The sequence below is a fragment of the Puma concolor genome, chromosome A3 (assembly GCF_028749965.1).
Source record: "Puma concolor isolate L17-30 chromosome A3, mPumCon1.1.hap2, whole genome shotgun sequence".
Lineage (NCBI taxonomy): Eukaryota > Metazoa > Chordata > Mammalia > Carnivora > Felidae > Puma > Puma concolor.
In genome coordinates this window covers 98,307,811-98,330,233 of record NC_141669.1, presented here as the reverse complement: position 1 = coordinate 98,330,233, position 22,423 = coordinate 98,307,811, and the positions used below count along the sequence as shown (strand labels likewise).

At 52.7% G+C, this 22,423-nt stretch overlaps 1 protein-coding gene across 3 annotated transcripts in view; it reads right to left on the bottom strand.

Moving 5' to 3' along the window:
* RRBP1 (ribosome binding protein 1) overlaps nucleotides 1-22,423 on the bottom strand; it is a 65,442-nt gene that overhangs the window by 21,597 nt on the left and 21,422 nt on the right. For 2 of the 3 annotated variants that reach the window (XM_086701628.1, XM_086701630.1), the window contains exons 2-4: nucleotides 17,745-19,650; nucleotides 4,431-4,579; nucleotides 3,110-3,232 (exon numbers count right to left, since the gene is read on the bottom strand). In XM_086701628.1, coding sequence (XP_086557754.1) covers nucleotides 3,110-3,232; nucleotides 4,431-4,579; nucleotides 17,745-19,629 — 2,157 coding nt within the window. In that variant the 5' untranslated portion in view covers nucleotides 19,630-19,650. The remainder of the gene's footprint in view (nucleotides 1-3,109; nucleotides 3,233-4,430; nucleotides 4,580-17,744; nucleotides 19,651-22,423) is intronic. The other variant, XM_086701629.1, reaches the window with a different exon arrangement.

Sequence of the window (22,423 nt, the reverse complement as noted above, 5' to 3'; positions counted from 1 at the left end):
ACGAGGGATCTGATCCCTGGAAAACCCTGCTGACCTGACCAGTAGGAGTGGATGTCAGACCTTGGCCATGTGAAGGCAGCGGACACAGGAAGGAGCTATGTAAACAGGACATGCTGTCTTGTGCTCTCCAGGACTATTGGCTCGGCCCTGCTGGGGCTACAACACCCTGGCTTGGCTGGGTCTCTGACATCCAGGTCCTGGAAGGCCCACTTCTACTTGAGTGCTTCGTGTCAGGATGGAAGCAGCAGTGAGCCTTGATGGCTGAGCCACACGGAGGGCCCAGGTCTCCACGTGCACCTGATCAGTCCTCCCTCCGCAGCCCAGGGAACATCTGCTCTGGTCAGTGTCAGATGCCCATGACGAACACAGGATGCTGGGCCTGGGGACCTGAAGCCTCAGGCATGGGCAGAGCACAGGATGGGACGGGCTGGTCAGGGGAGAGGGGCTGGCTGGGGTCTGTGTCATTCTTGGAAGAATGGCAATGGATGGAAGCCACAGGGGAGCAGAGAGTGACTATTCGAGAAAGGGTGATGCAAACAAGCCCCTGGGGTGAGGATGCTCCCTGTCCAGTGGGCCTCCAGCTGGGCTGGCAGAGCCTGGTGTGGGCCCAGCTGGCCTGGGGGACCACGGTGCAAGCGTCTCCCAAGATTCCAGGCCCTGTGCCATCCCGGTCCTGGGCAGGAGACCAGGGAAGTGGGAAATGCTCTCCTTCTCCAGGCCAGGGATGCCAGGGAGAACCACCCTGAAGGGCCAGAGTACCCCCTGCACTTCCGTCCCTGGGCTGGGACAGAAGCAAATCAGAGGCTAGAGGAGGAGCTAGGCTGACGGGGTAGCCGCTGGGTGCCAACGCTGCCTGTGTGCCCGGCCTTCCCTGAGCCCACCTGGGACCCCTGGCCTCACTGTTCACACAATCCTCTTCCTGGCTCTGCGCAGGGTGAGAGCCCACAGGAGCCCGAGGTCCACGCTAAAGGACACCTCACTGATCATCCACCGGAGCCGGGAGAGGTGGCCAACACTGTGCTCCCACTCTGAGGCAAGCAGGTGCCTCACTCAATTCTGTCAGTAAGATGGGGATCACGACCCCCATTTTAAAGCTGAGCTCACTGAGCCCTGGGGAAGATATGATGGTGTCCAAGGCCGGGAAGGCTTCCTCTTAGCTGTGTGCTGGCCTTGGGCCTTGGTGGCCATTCGCTAACAGGGAGCCTGCTAGGTTAAGTCAAGCAAGGTGGCCAGAATCACAGGAGACAATACAATAATAGGTAATTGCTTTGGTGATGACAACCATGGCATTGGGAGAGGAAACTGGGCGTTCTGGAAGGCTTCTCGCAGGAGGGAGGGAGGGAGGTCAAAGGAGTCTTCAAAGATAAGGGGAAAATCTCCAGCCAGCCATGCAGTGAAAGGCATTTGAGGATAAGGGAAGAGCAGGAGGAGAGGCCCAGGGGTGGCAACAAAGGGTCGGCATGTCAGGGGAGCACATGGGGCAGGACCGCAGGGGTGTGGGCTTGGGTCTGAAGATTAAGACCCACTGGCAGAGCTTAAAGAGGGACCTCACAGGACCGTGTTAGCACTTGGGAGCCGAGGAGGGTGCAGGGAGGGTGCAGTCAGAGGAGCGGGGGCCTGGCTGGACACCTCGGAGCAAGATGGGTAACGAACACCAAGGGCTGTGTCAAGCGGCCACCACTAGGGTGAGCAGTAAGTGTCCAGCATGAGGGCTGCATTAAGGGGCCTCCTGCAGGATGCACTCCCTGCTTGCACCCACTGCCCTGCCCACGGTAGCCAGAGACCCTGGGCATGGGGAAGAAACAGGCCACTGGGACTGGCAAAGGTTGTACCTCCTCACTCCTCACACCTCCAGCCCACCCTAAAGTCAAGGGGGCAGGCACGGAACTAGCCAGACAACCACACGGCCAACCAGCCGTGGGGACATTTGCTCCATTTCCTCTCCCCTGACCTTCATTCTGGGGGCAGACAAATGTCACAGGGAGTTCTCAGTTTGTCCAGAAAGAAGATACAGAAGGATGGCTCCCCGAAACCACAGATTTGACCAGTGCTGGCCTGCTGGCTCCTGGGGGTGGGAGGGCACTGATTCACGGTGCTGGCCCTTTTCTGTGGTGCAAATGCTCACGGCCATGGCGCACCATTGGCCGAGGCAGAAAGAGGCTGCGTGTCCGGCTCCTGGGGGCAGGGCGAGCGGCTCCAGCCAGCCTGCATTTCACCAACAACTCAAGACGGGCTCACGTGAAGGCTGCACGTGGACAGTCTTGACAGAGGTGATGAGGCCCAGCGGGCAGAAGGCTACTGAGCTCTAGGGAAGGTGCTTCTCCTGGGTGGACCATTAACCAAGAGTTACCACCCAAAAAGCTCATCTGCTCTTGCCATCTCCACCAAATGAACTTCACTGTTTGGCTCAGGGCTGTGTCTCTCCAACTGAGGTCAGAAACTCAGGCTGCCTCGTTTCTGACTATTCTCGAATGAGCAGGTGGAGGTGCCCTGAGGAAGGGCTGTGGCCCAGACCACATGGGACATCCCCAGTCCCAGGCCATCTCCCTGGGCCCGCTGCCCGGACAGAAGGGGGAAGTAAGCAGCAAGAGGGCAAGAGCAAGCCACAGAATTCTGCTGGAAAGAGACAGCTTTCAAACTGAGTGCAACTGGCCTCGTGGGACCGCGGCACCAGGACTTACTCCTCAGGAGAGAGGCAAGGACAAAGCTCAGCGAGTTCTGGCGGGGGTGGCCCCTTGCGCTTTCAGGGTGAATACCCTAAAAAGATGGCCTGTCACTGTGGGACCAGTGGTGAGGTTCTGGCCCATCCCCATCAGAGAATGAGGGCCCTAACCCTCTATTTAACGTCCATGCGCACGTGTTCTTCATCATGGAGGGGAGCTGCCACCCCGCACAGCTACCCAGGGCCATGACAGGTAAGCCAGCCCCAGGCTGTCAGGCTCTCAGACAGCAGAAGGCCTTCCCGTGGCCACAGAATCCCTGGTGTGAGAGGCAGTCCCAAGCCAGCAGGCGCGTGCAAGGAGTCCAGGTGGGAAGGCCGGCCGGTGATCTGGGGACAGCGCTGGCCACCGCTGGGGGTGCTCAGGACAGGGTGTGCACTCAGCCGTACCTTATTGAGCTCCCTCAGTTTGCTCTTGGCGGCAGCTGCGTCTTCCTGCTCTGTGGCCAGCAGCTTTTCCTTCTCTTCCAGCTGGCGTTTCAGAATTGCCACAGGGTCGCCCTTCTGAGTGGCCTGGAAGTGCCCATAGAGCAGCGTTAACAGAGGGGGTGTGCAGATACCTGGTGTGCCCTCCTACCCCAGCAGTCAGACCCTGACCCACGACCAGAGCAGGGGCCCGGTCCTGTGGGATGGGGCTTCTGGGTGAGCAGGTTCTAGCCTGACTCCACGCACTTCTGGGGACAGGCACCCCTGCCTCAGCCACCCAGTCGGCCAGGTCTCTAGGCCCACTGCATACAGGAGCTGTTTGGACCAAAAGCTTTGCATCTCTGCAGTAGGTTTTAGGAGGATGGTGCTTCCCATGAACTTGGGCCAATGGTGGCCAAGGCCTCTTCCTACCCCACTGAAGGGCAATTAGTCATTGTTTCTGGCCTGGGGCCCACCCCTTAGCTGCTGTGTGAGGCCTGCAAGATGCCTCAGGAGGCGAGGTGTACTCTGGGGACAGTGGCCTGAGGTGAGTCTGGGCCCGTCTCCTTGGAGGAGAGGTCCTCCCGACCTCCAGTCATTCGCACGCCAAGAGACACCCTTCCCTCCCCCAAGCTCACTGAGCACAAAGCTTCCTGTGACTGTGGGACGTGCCACACCTTGGCGAGAGTCAGGAAGGGAGTAAGCCCTGCTGGCCTCAGGTCAGGAGTCACTGGCCTGGCTCTCAAGACACCCCCCAGCATCACTAACCACTAGGGTGCCACAAAATTCTCCAGCAAAATTCCTGGAGTTCTGACTCTGGATGAGGAACAAACACGTGCCAGGCAGCATCTCCTGGGGGCAGCTCATTCGCCACAAGAAGTAGAGGGCAAGTGCCGGCCTCTGGACTGACCCCCAACAGCAGGAGGGACGTCAGAGAAAGGGGCTTCCAAGCTCCCCACTGTGCGTGTCCCTACACCTTCTTTTCTGCACCCGAGCCCTGGCCACAGGCCAGCCGGGCCCCAGCGCCTGTGTTCACCCCCCCTGGCTCACACAACACAGAGCCCGGCCCTGACCCGTAACGGTCTTCCTGTTTCCGTGGCTGGGCTGTGGCTGGGCTGAGGCAGAAGGCAGAGTGTACTCGGGGTGATTCATGCAATCTGTGTCTGGGAAGGGGAGGCAGGGTGCCGCTGAGAGAGGCCAGTGGAGACTATTTCCTGAACTCTGTGCACATGGCCAGCCCAACGGCGTCACTCAAGGGAGGCGAGGGCCTCAGGACTTAAGGGGAGAGCAGGGAGGGCGGGTTTACCTTATGCCAAGTGTCCTGGATGACTCCAGCCTTCTCGGACAGGATCTCAATGAGCCGCTGGGCCTCACCCTCGTTGAATACCATGCTTCCGACTGTGGAGACCAGAGTCTTGTAAGGGAGGTAGAGAGGACTGTCGGAGTCCGGTGGCGCTGTGCAGGGAGAGAGAAGGAACAGGAACTTACCCTCCGCCCCCAGCAACCAAGCTGGTCACACCTCAAAGCAGCAGGGGCCAGACAGCCGACCAAGGACTCTGTCCAGCTGCTTGGGCTGTACGGGCTGAATGCGAGCCTGACCTGGGTACCCTGAGCTCTTTCAGAGTGCTGAGAAACGGCCCAGACTTCAGGTCCCTGCACAGTCGTCCCAACTGCCTGAAGAGAGCAGAGGGGGAAGGTCCCTAAGTAAAAGAAAGGCTGTTTTCCTAGGCTGGGGGAGACATCCTCACTGCCCCCCTTTTTATCATCAAAATGAGCAGAATTAAGCAAGGCATACCTTCCCCAAAGGTGCTTTTCCTTCCCTTTTTCCAGCCAACCGCTTGGTCCAGTTCCAGCCCTGCACAGCCCTGCACAGGCGGGTTCACCCGCCTGCGGTGACCAAGCCCCATGGCTCCTCGTAAACACGGACCCCACTGCCACAACCCTGCAGTCACTGGAGAAGGATGGCAAGCAAAGGCCGGCATCTCTAAGGCTGCTTCTCTGTGGCCCCAGGGAAAAGGAGGCTCTTCCCACACATCCAGGTTCAAACACTGTTTCCGGCTTCACAAAGCCCGAGGCAGGTTTTAGGGGAGGGGAAGCTGGGCTAGGTTCTTTCACAGCGGGCCTGCCCACTTGTCAGTCCACGAGTGACTTCCCAGGAGGCACAGAGTCAGGTGCCAACAGCCACCTGTGCTGTGACTTCTGCAGTGCTCCTGAGGCTCCCCGACACACACACACTCACTCAAGGCAGGCTCTTGAGTGGCCTTGAATGCAGGAAAGGGTGAACTGAGACACCCCATCCGGCAGCAACCCCACCTGAAATGCCCCGGGGAATGACTTATGCCGAGGCCCAGAACTGCCCCGCGGCCTAACTACCGGCCCCAAATGAATGAAATAAAGGGAAACAGGCCGGCCCATGGCAGCACCTTCAGCTAAGCCCCCCTCACTGAGGACAACGCACAGGGAAGGTTTCCATAGCAACCCCAAATTCTCTGGCCTGTCACAATATTTTCACTTGCTAGTCACAATATTTTCATCGCCAGTCAAAGCATTTAGCGTGATACCTTAATGAGGGGAACATGGGATGTGGGCGAGCTGGTTGCTATGAGCACCTTCATTGTAGAACTTCTTACCTCGTGAGGCTCGGGAGATTAAAAATAACCACGGTGACGTTCAAGGCCTAAGAGCTCAAGAGTGCCATGAAAATGAAGTGGGGGTGGGGTGCGTGTTCCCTTCAGCCTTTCTTTTCTTTTTTTTTTTTTTTTTTTAATTTTTTTTTTTTTCAACGTTTATTTATTTTTGGGACAGAGCATGAACGGGCGAGGGGCAGAGAGAGAGGGAGACACAGAATCGGAAACAGGCTCCAGGCTCTGAGCCATCAGCCCAGAGCCCGACGCAGGGCTCGAACTCACGGACCGTGAGATCGTGACCTGGTTGAAGTCGGACGCTTAACTGACTGCGCCACCCAGGCGCCCCTCTTTTCATTGATATATGTATATAACACAAAATCATCTTGATGGCAAACTTAGAAAAACCACTCTGAGCACCGCTAAGCCAAAAACAAAGCAAAGACCGCTCTCAAGTTCACTACTAGAAGAAGACCGCACCAGTAGCATTTTGGTTTCCGGGGTCCCTGACCTTCCCCCTCAGCCTGCAGGCAGATGCAGGTTTTCCAGAAGACGGAAGTCCACTATTTCAAAGACACAGTTGGAGCTCAAATGGACAGACGTTTTCCTTTCCTGACTCGGGAAATGTCTACTGTGCTGTCCCAACAGGCTGGCCACCAGTTACGTGTGGCCACTGGGCACTTGAAATGCAGCCAGCGTGGACCAAGCTGTGCAGCAGGTACAAGTACACCCCAGTTTGAAGACTTGGTAAAATATCTGTAATAATTTTCTGGTATCGACTGCATGTGGAAATGATAATATTTGGGGAAAATTGGGCTAAATAAAATATATCATTAAAATTTAATTCTTTGTTTTTTGTTTGTTTTTTTTTCACGTAGCTGCTAGGAAAGTCTGAATTACACATATGCTCACACGGGTGGCTCACACTATTTCTACTGGACAGGCTGGTCTATTCCTTTCCAGCCCTGGGGACCCTCCAACCCCCCAAAAGTATGGCCGTTGTCCCTGCAGAGGCCTCAGACTGCGCAGGGGCTCGGGCATCTCTTGAAGCCTCTCCTAGACCATCCTTCTAGGCCCCCATAGTCCCTACCACATTGCTGGGGGCGGGAAGGGGAGACATTTAGATAATGGAGCCAGGCTTTGCTACGGAGCTCTGTTTCCCCACAGATGTCATCCCAGTGGTCTTGACAGACCGTGTTCCCTCTTGGATAGCCAGGACACTCTGCCTGCAGAACGTTGCCAAGAGTATTCTGTAAGAGTATCATTCTAATACACCTTTATTCAAACTTTCTAACCTAATTGTATTTTATTAGATGTTTTAGCGAACAAAGTAATGAAAACTTGAGCAGGTGCAACAATCCAAAGCTACACACAGCACAATTTAACTCTCCCCTGCCTATCGCCCGGTCTCCCCACGCAAACTTCCCTGGCCTTCTCTATGCTCATATGAACACTATCTTTTAAGGTATTTTTAGAGAGCCCCAGCTTTACACTTTTCCATGAAGTCGTTTAGGTAAGAATGGTGCCATCTTTGGGGCGCCTGGATGGCTCAGTCGGTTGAGCATCCGACTTTGGCTCAGGTCATGATCTTGCAGTTTGTGAGTTCGAGTCCCACGTTGGGCTCTGTGCTGACAGCTTAGAGCCTGGAGCCTGCTTCGGATTCTGTGTCTCTGCCTCTTTCTGCCCCTCCTCTACTTGTGGTCTCTCTCTGTCTATCAAAAATAAAGAGAATGTAAAAAAAAAAAAAAAAAAAAAATTTAAAGAATGGTGCCATCTTTATTTCTCCCAAATCAGGGGAAGTAAAAATGAAAGAAAAAAGTACTTGGAAGTAGGCACCAGAACTTCTGGACCTCCGTGTGAACTGCATTTGCTTCTGGGTTTCAAGATCCTCTCACCAAACCAGTGGCACTGAGCTCACTTGGATGCCTGTTCCTGGGAGGCGGGCACCCGGGCCACAAATCACGTGCTAACGGGAGCTAACTTGGGCCGGCATGTTACACATCTCCAGCAAAGACTCGAAAACTGGAAATAATCCCCGGCGTTGTGAAATCTTAAGGCACTACACTAAATTTGTCAAAGACTAACATCTAATCTGCTAAACCACTGACATCACGAAGACCATGAGGCGGTGAATCGTAGTGAGACCAGCTCCTGAGAGCCTGCCCCTATAGTCTCTGCCTTGCCCACCTTGGTGAGTTCTGAAATACCAGGAATGGACGAGCAGGGAGGCCTGGAGGAAGGTCACAGCAAGAGAGCAAAGAGCGGAGAGACAGAACAGAGATAGAACCGGTGCCTCACTGCTCTGGAGTAATCCAGACCTGCCCGGCAGGGGACACAATAAACACCCCCAGGGACCAGGCCCTGCAAGGATGGCACAGGTCTGGCTCAGGGGGCAGCCTCTGGACATGTTCCTTCACCTCCAGGGGATGGCTCCTGTGGGGTCTGGGCCAGAACCCTCAGAGCTGTGGACTTGCCGAGGAGAACCGGAAACGAGGTTTGTTATGTGTCACCTCCTGACCTTTAGTGCTGACAGCTAACTCAAAGAAAAAGAAATAAATAAAACCTTTGTGGGGCTGAACAAACACATCTGTGGGCCAGGTGTGGCCTGCAGATCACCTCTGCCCCTGGGCACTGGGCACCGCGGTCAGAACAAGGCCCCTGAGTCAGGCGGTCTGGGCTCAAATTCTGCGAGCTCAGCTCCTTCCTGCCTGTGCGTCCTTGGGCAAGTTGCTTCACCTCCCTTGGCCTCGGTTTCCTCATCTGCAAAATAGGGGTCATAATCAATCTTTCCTCCTTCCTAGCCTCACTGCCAAGATTAAATCCCAACACGTTTGGAACAATGCCCGGCACAAAACGCACTGCAGAGTCAACCAACAGGGCCACCTTCAAGCAAGCCCCAGTCACAGGACCGTCACAGGACCGTCACAAGCCCCGACCCCTCCCTAAACAGACAGCGCCCACCGGGAAGGACACAGGGGGGGCTCTGCCCTTTCCCCCACTCCCACCAGCGGGACGGAGAAGTCATGCAAGGGTGGTGCCCAGAAGCCAGCCCTGAGGATAGAGCAACACAGCCCACGGACCCTCTGGCTCCTGCCTGGCACCCCCGTCTGTACCCTCTCATGAGGCTAAGAAGGGCAACAGGGTTAGATAAAGCAAGGAGCCCTCTGCCTCCTGCAGCCCCCAGCCAGGGAGCATGCGGCACTGGGTAATGTGTATAACACCTCAAATTCCAAAACCATGCGCCCTTCTGTGACCATGCCGGGGGGGTGCGGTCACCTAAAATCAAACTTGTCTTGCCAAGAGGCACTTAGGAGTCCCTCTCTCCTTGTCGACCGCAAAGTCCTTTCGGGAGAGTTTTGTCTTTACATCCCCACCAGGATCCCCTGCGGCCAGGTCTCAGTGCTAGGGAACTCGCGGGGTTCCGCGGCCCGGCACTATCACAGCCCCTCTAGAGTCCAGCCCGGGACCGCTCCTGCGCGGCTCCAGAGGACTCGACCGACAGGTCGGTGCTGACCACTGCCCAGCAATGGGAGCGGGTGGCCACCTTGGCCCTGGGACAGCCCATCAGGTGACCGCGGCTCAACTCCAATGGCCGGTGCAGGTACCCTGATGCAGCCCTGCCTGGGGCAGGCAGGTCCCAACGGTCTCTAGAGACACAGAGTGTGCTCGTACCGTGCACCCGGCAGTCAGCACACCACTGGGGCTGGCAGGGTTAAGTCAGAAACTGGAACTGCCAGTTGAGAGGCAGAGGAGACACAGGACGCCCGGCAACCATGCAGTAGAGCCACAGGAAGGGAACCCAGGGAGGACATGCTGCCAAGGAAGCGACGTGGCAGCAGTGGCAGGGGATGCTTTGGCCAAGCGCTACTGGGTAAGGAAACGGCGAGGGCTGTGCGGGGCTTCGGAAAGGGGAGCGGCAAGGACAGGCAGCGAGGCTCAGAGGGGCCTTGCCACTCGGAGCAGAGGGAAGTGAGACTGGAGTGAGTCCACGTCTTCCCAGGCCCCAAGGATCTGGATTCTATCTTACAGGCTAGAAGCAATGCCAGCAGGGAGGAAGGTCTGCAATGAGGAGATGTTATTTCAGGACACCTGGGAGACAAGGCTGGCGGGGGGGGGGGAGGGCAGATGAGGGAAGAGCCCCAGGGCCAGGGGCCAGGCCCAAGGGCACCGAGGAGCTGAACTGGGGGGACAGAGGCCCAGGTGTTAACAAAAGGTTAAGATCTGTGCAACTATGGGCTTCTTGACTACAGCTGCCTGAGGACAGCGATTGGAGCCCCAGCACTGCCATGTTTTAACATGACTGAATGGAAAGTTCTGGAAGCAATGTCATCCAGCAGCTTCTCTGAGACATGAGGCGCCAAGACTGATTTGGCTCCTTCCCTAGGGCATGTTTTTGTTCTTCTTGCAAAAAGGCAAAGTTGGAGCACCTGGGTGGCTCAGTCGGTTAAGCATCCAACTCTGGTTCAGGTCATGATCTCACGGTTCGTGAGTTCGAGCCCTGCATCGGGTTCACTGCTGTCAGCACAAAGCCTGCTTCAGATCCTCTGTCCCCTTTTCTCCCTGCCCCTCCCCCTTTTGCATTGTCTCATTTCTCTCTCTCTGTCTCAAAAATAAATAAACATTAAAAAAAGAGAGAGAGAGAAAAGTTGGGCTTGAAGAACTTACAGAGAAAGGGAATGAAGGCTATGAAGGCTCAAAAGTCCTACAGAGATTTCAGAGCTTCAGACCCTGAAAAACTAAGTTTGAAAGAAAAAAGTATGAAACCTAATCTCAAGACACATCTGCGTGTACCTCAGCCCTAAGACAGCTGTAGAGTAGCCACTGAGGTGGGCTGCACTTGGCCTGAGGGACCCGCAGAGACAGAGGGCCCAAGGCAGGAGGCTGAGATCCCTGACCGTCCACCGGCCACGAGACTTCTGGGAAGTCTCAAAACAAGAGGTGAGCTGTGGCTTCTGCTTTTGCAAAAACAGGTAAACATACCAATCCACGTTACAGACCTTCAGGAGAAATGCATGGAAAGGAGCTTCGTAAACCACACATCTCACAAACATCTAGTTGAGAATGATAGTGTCACAATCCTGGGGGCGACCCAGCAAGCACACAGTGAAGGAGGACACTGGGGGGTGGGGGTGAGGATGGGATAGTAGGAAGGAAGGGGTGATGCTATTATCAAGTCGCATGCCTTAAGATTAGATTAAGTCACATGCTAAGGTACAGACGCCTTTAGCAGTTTTCCTGAAGATCCTTCTTCCCTATATCCCCTGACCTCTGGTGACTCCTGCCCCAGAAGGGTACAGAGCACGATCCTATTTGTGCATTTCCATCTGCTCTGGCACAGAAGGGAGTGGCCAGGGAGGCCTTGCACAATATGGAGCCGAGCAGCTCCCCCAGGACACTTCAAGGTTCACAGATGTGGGGAGCCACGAATTTTCCATCTTAGTTCAGTTTGTGATCATAGACTGGATACCCAAAGGCTGGGACAAGGTTGAAAAGAACTGGCCACTTTCCTTCCTCAACCTGACCCCCCTGAAGGAGCAGGGACCCCCTTCTGCTGCTCAGAGGACCCATGGTCAGGGCTGGGCTGCCTCACAAAGCCCGAAAGGTTAGGAGCCCCACTCCGTACAATGAGTGCCTGCTTATTTGACTCGCAGACAAATAATAGAGCTTTTTTTTTCTTTTCCATTTAAAAAAGAAAACATATTTACCCAACAGATACAAAAATACTGATTCGAAGGGGTACACGCACCCCCCACTGTTTATAGCAGTATCATCAACAACAGCCAAACTATGGAGAGACCCCAAATGTCCACTGACTGATGAATGGATATAGAGGATGTGGTGTATATATACAATGGAACATTACTCAGCCATCAAAAAGAATGAAAGCTTGCCATTTGCAATGATGTGGATGGAGCTAGAGTGTATTGTGCTAAGCAAAATAGGTCAATCAGAGAAAGACAATTACCATATGATTTCACTCATATGTGGAATTTAAGAAACAAAACTGATGAACATATAGGAAGGGGGCGGGGAGAGAAGAGAGGTAAACAAACCATAAGAGACTCTTGATGATACAGAACAAACTATGGGATGATGGAGGGAGGCAGGTATGTGTGAGATGGGCTAGATGGGTGGGGGATACTAAGGAGGGCACTTGTTAGGATGAGTGCTGGGTGTCGTATGCAAGTGATGAATCACTGAATTCTACTCCTGAAACCAATATTACACTGTCTGTTAACTAAAACTTAAACGAAAAAAAAAAATGCAGGTTACCAAAAAACCGGAAAATAAGGGCAAAGGAAAGGTATTAAAATTTACCCATAGTCGCGTACCCCAAGAAGGCCTTTCTCCCACACAGACCCGTGTGTGTGTGACAAGGTCATCGTGGGGTGTCTGAGGGCGTTTTCCATCTCCTGCAGGTTGGCGGGGTTCCCCCGGGCCCTGACACGATGACGGTCTTCTGGCCTCAGGGCAAACAGGCCCGCAGACAGGGAAGGGTGTCCGGTGTGAAGGCAGCGCAAGAGGGGAAGAGCCACGCTCAGCGACAGCAGTGCACCCACCAAGTTCCAGCGGAAGCACGACGTTCTGGAGCGTGTGCAAACGGGCATCTCGCGCTCCCTGTCGGTCCTTGGTTCCTCTGGGGCCAGCCCACGCCATACTAATCTGGACTCACCTCTAGGCACTGGGACAAAAAGAGCTGTCCTAAAAGTGTAACTTCACACTCCCAGCCGAGGTATGCCAGCAAAGACCAACTCCGAGGGCAAAAACAGATTTTCAAGAAACCCTCACCATGTACACAACACACTTCCTGTAAGAGGGACGCAGCATTCCTGATAAACACCATGCACGAGTCCTGAGGGACTCTCCGAGAGCGAACCAGCAGAGGCCTGCAACCAGGCTGCACGCACCTAGGAGCTTTAGTTCTGGGGAAATTTCCACTTCTCTGTGGCTCCTCGAGTTCCCTCTTCTGCAAACAACAATAAAAGAATCTGCGCCTTTTGTTTCATAAGTAAGCGTCTTCTCCTTATTCCACACCTGGGTTTATAACGCTCCCCTCAAATGGTCACCATCTCGACAGCACCATGTGAAGAGTCAAGTCAGGTGGAAGGTGCTGGAAAATGCTCATGTGGGCCTCTCAGCACTCTGAGCGAATTGTAAATCGTGAAGTGTCTTTGGGGAGCGATGCAGCACTGTGCTCCTAAATTGAAAATGGACCCGTCTTTTCACTTAGCAACTGCGTATCGACGTAGTTACTTTGCAGAGATACACTACAACATACGTACATCACTGTGGCATTAATTTTAGCAGCAAAAAAGCTGCATGCTGGTTAATGCCATTTAAATAAGTAAACGATACATTCATGCTATGGGACAGGATACAGCAGCAGCAGCCCTGTAGGTACAATACAGAAAGATGTCACTGGTACCCTGGTACACAAAGCAAGCAAGCTCCAAGGCTGTGCGCACCGCAGGCCGCAACTGTGTGTGCCAAAGCAATGAGCGGAATGGCTCCCAGGCTCCCCCATGAAAGGGAGGGAGTGGAAAGACTTTCGGTTTTCACCTTCCATGCTTCTATGCTGTTTGTACTTTGTTTGCTGGAAGCACACATTTATACGCTAATAAATTTTAAAAGCGTGGATTAGGAAGGCAGGTGTTCACTGTCAGATCCAGCCACGGACAAGTGGTAAAAACCTGCCACACGGCCCTGATTTGCTCTTGTAGGAGAAACAGATCAGAAGTCCTGGAAGAGTTCCAACTGGGGCCTGCAGAAGCGTGTCCTGTGCCCGCCTCCACACCTGCCTGGTCTCTCTCTGGGGTGTCTGTCAGCAAGGACCCTGCTGGGCCCACCTGGTGACAATTGAGGACACAACCCTGTCTGTGGTGCCCCCCCAGCTCCGGGGCAGGTTCTGCTGCTGATCTGTCATGCGTCATGGGCCAGCCACAGGCTCCACGATTTCACTTGTCACATAGCACTGGGATACAGAGGATGACGGGGAGCTCACCCCCACCCCACTCAGGATGCAGGCAGGCAGAACAAGGCACTGGGTGAGCTGCGTGGTGCCAACATGATGCTGCAAAGACATGCTCATTTTTACAGGCTGCCTGGCCTCCTCCTGGTGGCTCTGGTCTAGAACAGCACTGTCCTAACTGACTGCACTGATGGAGACGCTCTTCCCTGCACTGTCCAGCAAAGGCAGCCACTGGCCACAGGGCACTGTTGAGCACTTGGAATGTGTTGAGCGCAACTGAACCAGTCATTTGACTGACTTTTGATCATTCTGAATGCTACCTGAGATAGCCCCCATGTGACCAGCCCTAGACTTCTAGCTCTCTGGTGCCCACGGTTAAAACTTCACGGCCCTAGAGCCCTCCCTGACCCAAGTTCAGGTCTCCTCTATTTGGAGAAGGAACTCCTTTCCTGGCCTGCTCCACACCTACTCTCCAGGCATCTCCCCTAGCTGAGGCCGCTCACATCTCCACGCCCCTGAGTTTCTAGATGCCTGGGGCCACCCAGCCCAGCCCGAGCTGTGCTCTTGAGTTGAGTGCACAGGGCCATGGAGAAGCTGGCGGTGGGCAGGCCCTGGACAGAAATACAGAAGTTCCACCCCAGCTAGTGGGCAAGGAGGTCAAAAGCAGGCAGCCGGGGCTGACTGCAGCATCTCGAGCAAAGGAAGGAACACGGGACATGCAGTATGACTGCATGAGAGGAATGTGGCCTGCTTCCCATTCAGCAACACAGTCATGGCCACAAGATCACCGCCATGGATGCTCAATGTGAGTCAGATCAGTTCTAGAATGCTAAACATGTATGAGATATCATCACAACGGAAGAGTGAGTGAGCCCTATTCTATCATACTCCATTTGGAAAATCCATGCCGTCCATAGACACAGGTCGTGGCTAAATGAAAACATGGAAAGAAATCAGCATTCTGGACAGTGGGAATATGGCTGCAAATGACTGAAGGCTCTCAGAGTGGAGAAGGGCCTTGATGGCTCGTCACTGACATCTAACTTGGGAGTCGTCTTCAGAGCAAGCCCCAAACTGCATGTCTATATTTGGGAGCGCCAAACAACCAAACACCCAAAGCACACACTTCACTTACTCTACCCTCAGGTCCAGAGTCCTTTACAGACAGACAAGAACTGCAAAGCTGCCAGAAGCCAGGCATCATGGAGACACCCACCTTGCCCTGTGCCATCCTGGCAGTGACTCAGGGGTCCTTACTACCTGCTCCCCACCCCCCCACCCCCCCACCAAGTGTGGTCCTGGAAACAACAGCATCAGCATCTCCTAGGAGCTGGTTAGAAATGCAGAGTCTCAGGCTCTACCCAGAACTGTGAGTCCGACTCTTTACCTTAACAAGTCCCCCAGGGGATCCAACTGCATAGAAAGTTGGAGAAGCAATGCCCTTGGGCATATCCCCACTACTTCTGAACACACAGATTATTTCAGGATCTTCCTGGTGTTGGTGCAGGGAGTGGCCTGCATCTACCCTGGGGGTGGGGGTGGGGCTTCAAGATGGCTTTACACCCCACCACAGCAGGTGGAGATCACATGACAAATTACATTCAGGAAAATGACAAATTACAAGACAGTTTTTTCCCCATGTCTCTAGGCTCTCAAACCCCCTGAAGAATAAAGAAATTCGCCTTTCAGGTGTCCTCTCAGCTGCACATAATACCCTGTGTGGCTGGGTTTTCATTCTGGGTCTGATGATCCTGTGTGGTTGCTTTTGTGGCCCAGTGCCCCATACTGGCCTTTGTGATTTTCTCATTGCAACCTTGGAGTGGCGTCAGGTCTCCCGATATCTGGGCTGATTAATATTAATTTTGGCTGTCTTTGATATTTTCTGGGGTTTGATTTTTTTTCAATTAAATCTAATTTATCCAGACCTTACATGTTTAGAGGGATCCATAAGCAGACTCTTCCAAATCTTGAACATGTTGCCCAAGATCAGAACATTTCTTCTTCCCACTGAAATGAGGCTGCCTCCCCTCACTGAAGTTCTCAGACATGACAGTCTGCTTCAGGACCATTTTATTCTCTGACCTGTCTGTTCTTGGGCCAGCACCCTAACCTGTAATACAATGGCATGGGAATATGTTCACACATCAGACACAACTGGCTTCCCAAAAGCCGCTTAAAAAAATCTATCCAATATTCCAACCTGTTTTCCCCTCCAGATGGGACTTTTAGAATAGTTTTGTCAAGTTAAAGGTGGGAGTTGGCAGGGGAATCTCATTGAAATTTTGGCTAAAATAATTTTAGTAATAACTGTCATTTTATCCATAATATTTAACCTCTGGAATTTCTTTTCTCTGTTCAAATTTTCTCTTAGGCCAGTAAGGTGCTGTGTGGGTTCATACAGGTCAGAAAGTTAGGTCGTCCTCCTAACAAGGTTCTCTATTTCTGGCTTATTAGTACCACTTGCCTTCCTTCCTAAAGTACCACATTTCTATTTTGTGCCTTGTTTCAGATGCCTAAAGCCAAACATGGTAACAATGGCCACAGGACATAGGTCACGGGACACAGGAAGCTCTATTCTGAACACACCTGATGCTTTACAGAAAACAGGCCACTTCTCAGTTCCATCCCTGTCCTCATGTCTCAGATACCCTGTCCCTGGGTCAAGTGGAACATCAACTTAAAGACAAGGCAGCAAGCCTTTCCTCCGGCCTGTGGAGGCAGACGGAGGCTGAACATTTGGATTTTCAGAGGGCTTTGAGAGACTGGCCTCACCTGTGGGGGCCAGGTGGGCTCATCTTTGACACTCAGCAGGAGCCTGAAGCTGCTCACACAGCACAGGTCCCCTCATAAGGAACTGGGTGCTGCCTGAACAAATGCCCCCCCAAAAGGTGGGGGAGGAGGAAACCTGAGAAAAGGTAATGCATCTCCACAAAGAGGCAAGAAAGGGAAACCCAGCTAAGAACATAGGGCCTTGTGCTGGATAGCCCCTATCCAGCACAAGGCCCAAATATCTCAGACCCCCTAAGATACCTCGGTAAGACAAATGCAATTAATTATCCAGATCAACTAATGGCTAGTCAAAGATATTAAAAACAAAAACAAAAACAAAAAAAAAAGGAAGAAAGAAAGAAAAGAAAACAGAAGACTGCCATATCAAATGAGTGATGAACAGGAAACAGGAACTCACTGGCCCAATTTCTATAATGCACACTAAAAACCTAACAGAAAATTACCGTTCTGTATTGTACATATATAAAATGGCCCACTAAGTAACTGGGATAGGGAGTTGGGAAGAGGAAAAACTGGGGATGGGGGTGGATGCCATTGTTAACCTTAAGAACATCCTACCATTAGTCATTCAACAAACATACAGAAACGAGTACCAGGTGAGGTAAGCAACAAACAGCCTGGCAGAACATACTCAGACATCTAAGAAAGATTTGCCAAGACACAGAAGTGTTTCAGATTGCGTGATGGATGGAATTACTATTCCTAATTCCTCACCACTCCTTGTACTCACATACTCACACCTCTTACAACATCACTTGGCAGTCCCTCCCAATGGAGACAGTGCACTTCCTACCCCTTGACTCTGGCTCAGTCACATGACTTGCTCTGGCCAATAGGATGCTGGTTTGACATGTGCCCTTTTACAGCTCTACTGTAACCAGGAGAAGGACCTCTACCCTCCAGAATCCCTGAAGCCTCAGCCTGGGCCCCAGAATGAACACATATGGAACAGACCTATGGTCGATCTACAGCAAGGGGCCGAACGTAGTTAAACTGCAGCATGAAGCAGAGCCACTCAGCTGAGACAACCCAGATCAGTCTACTTTCAGCCAATTCAACAGAAGCACGAAAAAGAATAAATGACTGCTGGTGTAAGTCACTGAATTATGGGATGTTTGTTACACAGCTTTGTTGTAGCAACAGCTAACTGATACATATGGCTCCCCCAAAGGGAATCCATAAGCTACTAAAAGATCGCTTTTCCCTTCCAGTTCACAGAGAAATCAGAACTACTTACCAGGCTCACCTTTCTTCTTTGAACCAGACTTCTTCTTTGCAGGAGCCTCTTGCTTTGGTGCCTCTTGGCTCTGGACCATATCTGCATTTTTGCCTTGGATAGGAGCTGACTCTGTCCTTTTACCCTGATTGGCAGATGTATCCACCTTTTTGCCCTGGTTGGGGGACCCTTCTGACTTTTTGCCCTGGGTCGGGGTTCCCTCTGCCTTTTTGCCTTGATTGGGGGCCCCCTCTGCTTTTTTCCCCTGGCTTGCAACAGCCTCTGCCTTTGTGCCCTGACTAGCAACTGAATCTGCCTTTTTACCCTGATTCTGGGCCCCCTCTGCCTTTTTGCCCTGATTCTGGGCCCCCTCAGCCTTTTTGCCCTGATTCTGGGCCCCCTCGGCCTTTTTGCCCTGGTTGGGAGCCCCCTCTGCCTTTTTGCCCTGGTTGGGAGCCCCCTCTGCCTTTTTGCCCTGGTTGGGGGTCCCCTCTGTCTTTTTGCCCTGGTTGGGGGCACCCTCAGCCTTTTTACCCTGGTTTGGGGTTCCCTCCTTTTTGCCCTGGTTGGGGGCTCCCTCCACCTTTTTGCCCTGGTTCTGGCCCCCCTCTGCCTTTTTGCCCTGGTTCTGGGCCCCCTCTACTTTTTTGCCCTGGTTCTGGGCCCCCTCTGCCTTTTTGCCCTGGTTGAGGGTCCCCTCTAACTTTTTGCTCTGGTTCTGAACCACTTCCACCTTTTTCCCCTGATTGGGGCTCCCGTCTGCCTTTTTACTCTGGTTTGGGGTCCCCTCCTCTTTTTTACCCTGGTTTGAGGCCCCCTCTGCTTTTTTGCCCTGATTCTGTGCCCCCTCTGCCTTTTTGCCCTGATTATGGGTCCCTTCTACTTTTTTGCCCTGGTTGGAAGCTCCCTCTGCCTTTTTGCCCTGGTTGGGGGCCCCGTCTGTCTTTTTGCCCTGGTTGGGGACCGCTTCTGTCTTTTTGCCTTGGTTTGGGGTTCCTTCTCCCTTTTTACTCTGATTCTGGGCCCCTTCTGCCTTTTTGCTCTGATTCTGGGCCCCTTCTGCCTTTTTGCCCTGATTCTGGGTCCCTTCTGCCTTTTTACCCTGATTCTGGGCCCCTTCTGCCTTTTTGCCCTGGTTCGGGACCACTTCTACCTTTTTGCCCTGATTCTGGGCTCCCTCTGCCTTTTTGCCCTGGTTGGGAGCCCCCTCTGCTTTTTTGCCCTGGTTGGGGGTTCCCTCTGCCTTTTTGTTTTGGTTCTGGACTCCCTCTGCCTTTTTGTTCTGGTTCTGGGCTCCCTCTGCCTTTTTGCCTTGTGCAGTGCCAGTGGCTGGGGTACTGGCCTTGGCACCCACTGGGGGCACAACCACCATAGGCACCTCTTTGGGAGCAGTTTCCAAGATGGCAGCCTTGGAGGTAAGAACTTGGATAGAATTCACTACAGAACTAACTGCTGGTTCCACCTTTGCGATTTTTTTCTCCTTTTTCTTTTTGTCCTTAGGGGAGGAGGCCAGCTTCTCTTGGGGCACAGCTGGTACTGGGGCTACAGGGGCAATGACCACGGGGGGCTGCACTGGGGTTGGAGCCACGGCCACTGCAGGTGCCCGCACAGGATCTTTGAGAAGGATGGTCACATTGGGGGCTGGCTCATGGTCAGGTATCTTCCCATTGGGTTTCTCTTCCTTTTTCTTGGTCTTTCCTTTCTTCTCCACTGTTTTCTCCTTCTTTTTCTTCTCCACTTTCTGGTGGTGCGTTTTTGCCATCTCCTTGCGCTGGTTGGCTAGGGCTTCTTCATATGACGTTTCCTTCATGGAGAAGGTGGACACCAGGAAGATGCCGATGGCAGAAACGACCATGAATCCACCAAAGACCACAACCCCCAAGGTCTGAGTGTCGTAAATATCCATCCTGGCTTGCTTTCCTTTCACCTGCCAAATACATACATGTAGGTTACTTTTTGTAGAAACAGAGGCATTTGACAGTTTCCATCCTCACCCCCGCCCCCAAACTTAAGGTTTTGCTAATCCTTCAGACTGATAAAGTCAAAGAAACAAATCCAGACAATCTCTGATGTCATCCATTCCTTCCTGCCCCTCTTCAGGAGTGAGTTTTTATGCAAAATATGAGCAGCCCCTACTAGTGCTAGGATAGGAAGTGGCAGAGAAATGGCAGAGTACAGGTGTGGACACATAATACCCTGGAGACTCAGAAGCCACAATCACAACTCAAGAGATTCTCCACCGTGGGGGTCAAAGATGCACATCAGCATGAGCACGGGCGAGGCGTGAGACAATGGGGAGTGGTGAGGACTGGGGCATGAATGCCCCAGTAAACTAGGGGGACAGTGTCACCCAGCCATTGCTAATTATTGTAGAAATGTTGAGTGCTGTGTTGAGAGATCTGCTTTTTCACACGAGGCCAGAAATCTTTTTTTTTTTTCTCCTCAAAATGAAATCGACTGATTTAAAAAAATACCATGTGAACCAAATCAAGTATTTCTGCAGGCTTTCGGCTGCATGCGTTCTGGCCAGCAGCCCCTGGCCCTCTAGCTCTACTTTGCTGCCTTCCTTTCCCTCTTCCCCAGTGCTGAGAGACACAACGACCGAGCGTCAGAGACAAAAAACCTTCACAATCCTGAAAAGTGATCAAGAAATTGTTGAGGAAAAAATGGCCTTCAGGAGAAGCTCCTAAAGAGTTGCTGAAGCTGCAATGTGCACAACAGGAAACAGGAAGTCCTGGAAAGCCCACCAAAGAAGAGACCTCATGTTTGGAATTTCACAGCCACAGGCTGCAAACAGTGGGGGTAAATGGTGTCACCAGACCCAATCCTCACCCCAGGGAGGGAGCCTTTTGCCTGATGACACTCCAAACAAACCAAGAGGATGAGCCACTTCTTTTCGCTGCCCCTGGACCAGAGTCCACGACTTCCGGGCTGCCAGCCCAGGCTGGGTCTGACTTCAGTGAGGAACCCCAAGAGAGTTACTTATTTGGGTGTGGTCAACTTTTATCAGCTAATTTTGATGTGACTATCACATTCCCAGTCCCCTGCACAGATCCTAGCCCCCCTTAAGAGGAGCAGCGATGGAATTAGTGAACAGAACACAAGTATAAGAAGGCAGGTAAGGGGCCCTGGGTGGCTCAGTCAGTTAGGTGTCCTCCTCTTGATCTCAGCTCAGGTCATGATCTCATGCTTCGTGAGATCGAGCCCCATGTCAGACTCTGAGCTGACAGCATGGAGCCTGCTTGGGATTCTCTCTCTCTCTCTCTCTCTCTCTCTCTCTCTCTCTGCCCCTCCCCCACCTCTCAAAAATAAATAAACTTGACAAAAAAAGGTGAGTCAGGGAAGATGGGACAAGAGGAAGGAGGAAACAGAAAGGGAGAGGTCAACAAGCCCCCCTCCCTGGCATGACCACTGCCTCCCAAATCTCTAGACCCTGGGGTAGGCTGGGTCCAGGCTTGCCAAGGGCTCAGAAGTAGAGATTTGTCCTCCACTGGGAGCAGGGGAGGGCAAGAGGGTGGGGATTTCTTAACAATCATGAAATCCAAATTTTGACATTAGGGCATTTTATTTTTTTATTTTTTAATGTTTATTTTTGAGAGAGAAAAAGAAAGAAAGCGTGAGAATTGTGTAAGGGCAGAGAGAGAGAGAGGGAGACACAGAATCTGAAGCAGACTCCAGGCTCTGAGCTGTCAGCATAGAGTCTGACGCAGGGCTCAAACCCACGAACCATGAGATCATGACCTGAGCCAAAGTTGGACGCTTAACCGACTGAGCCACCCAAGTGCTCTAACATTAGGGCATTTTAAAGAAGAGACTAAGAAGAGATTGTTCTAAATGCCTCAGCATTAGGTTTGAGGAAAAAAAAAAAAATCACTCATCACGGAACACACAATTTCACTGTGGCTTTCTAAATAAGCTCTCTGCAGGAACAGGATTTAATGTACTCATGACAAAAACTCCACAGCATGTGCTCCCCCCGCGGTGACTACACCAGCTGCAGGCTATGACATTTACTTCTCCCAGACTGTCACCTTTATCGCAGCTGTGACCGCCGCAAGCCAACTCTGAGGTGGGCTCATGGAGCTTTCAAATCCTGGGCAAGTGGATTCTGACCTCTGGCCGTGGGTTCTGACGGCGTGAGCCACAGCCAGGCACCCTCAAGAGAGGCTGTCCCAAATTAGCCTTTCCAGGAACACACTCACAAGCGAGGTGTGACACTGCACCCTGTTCAGTCCCGGAAGGAATCCAGTGGGTGGGAGGGCAGGGACACGAAGGCCTGGAACGTTCTACCATCAACTTCCATTTCTTGGTGGGCATCGACCAACCAAAACTCTAGGTCCTCACGAGGAGCTCTCAAAACTTCGCCGACATGGACACATTCAGGTACAAAGATCACATTGTAATCAAATGTATTTAATCTATTCAGATGACAAAAATCCTCTGAAACACTCCCTTCCCTCCCCCGTACCCCGCTTCTTCAGAGGCAGTGTGAGACCAGGGGCCTGGGTCACCCTGGTCTGGGTCACTCCATAAGTCCCAGTGGCTTCTCAACAACTGTGCACTCAAAGGGCGGTCTTCCGTGGAGCTGCTGCAGGGTCACCACGCCGACACAGTCACCAGGCTCCCACAAAGCCGGGTCTGTTCCCCGCTGAGCACTGTGGGATCGGTGCGGCCTTGCGGTGTAGGCAGAAAAGCCAAGG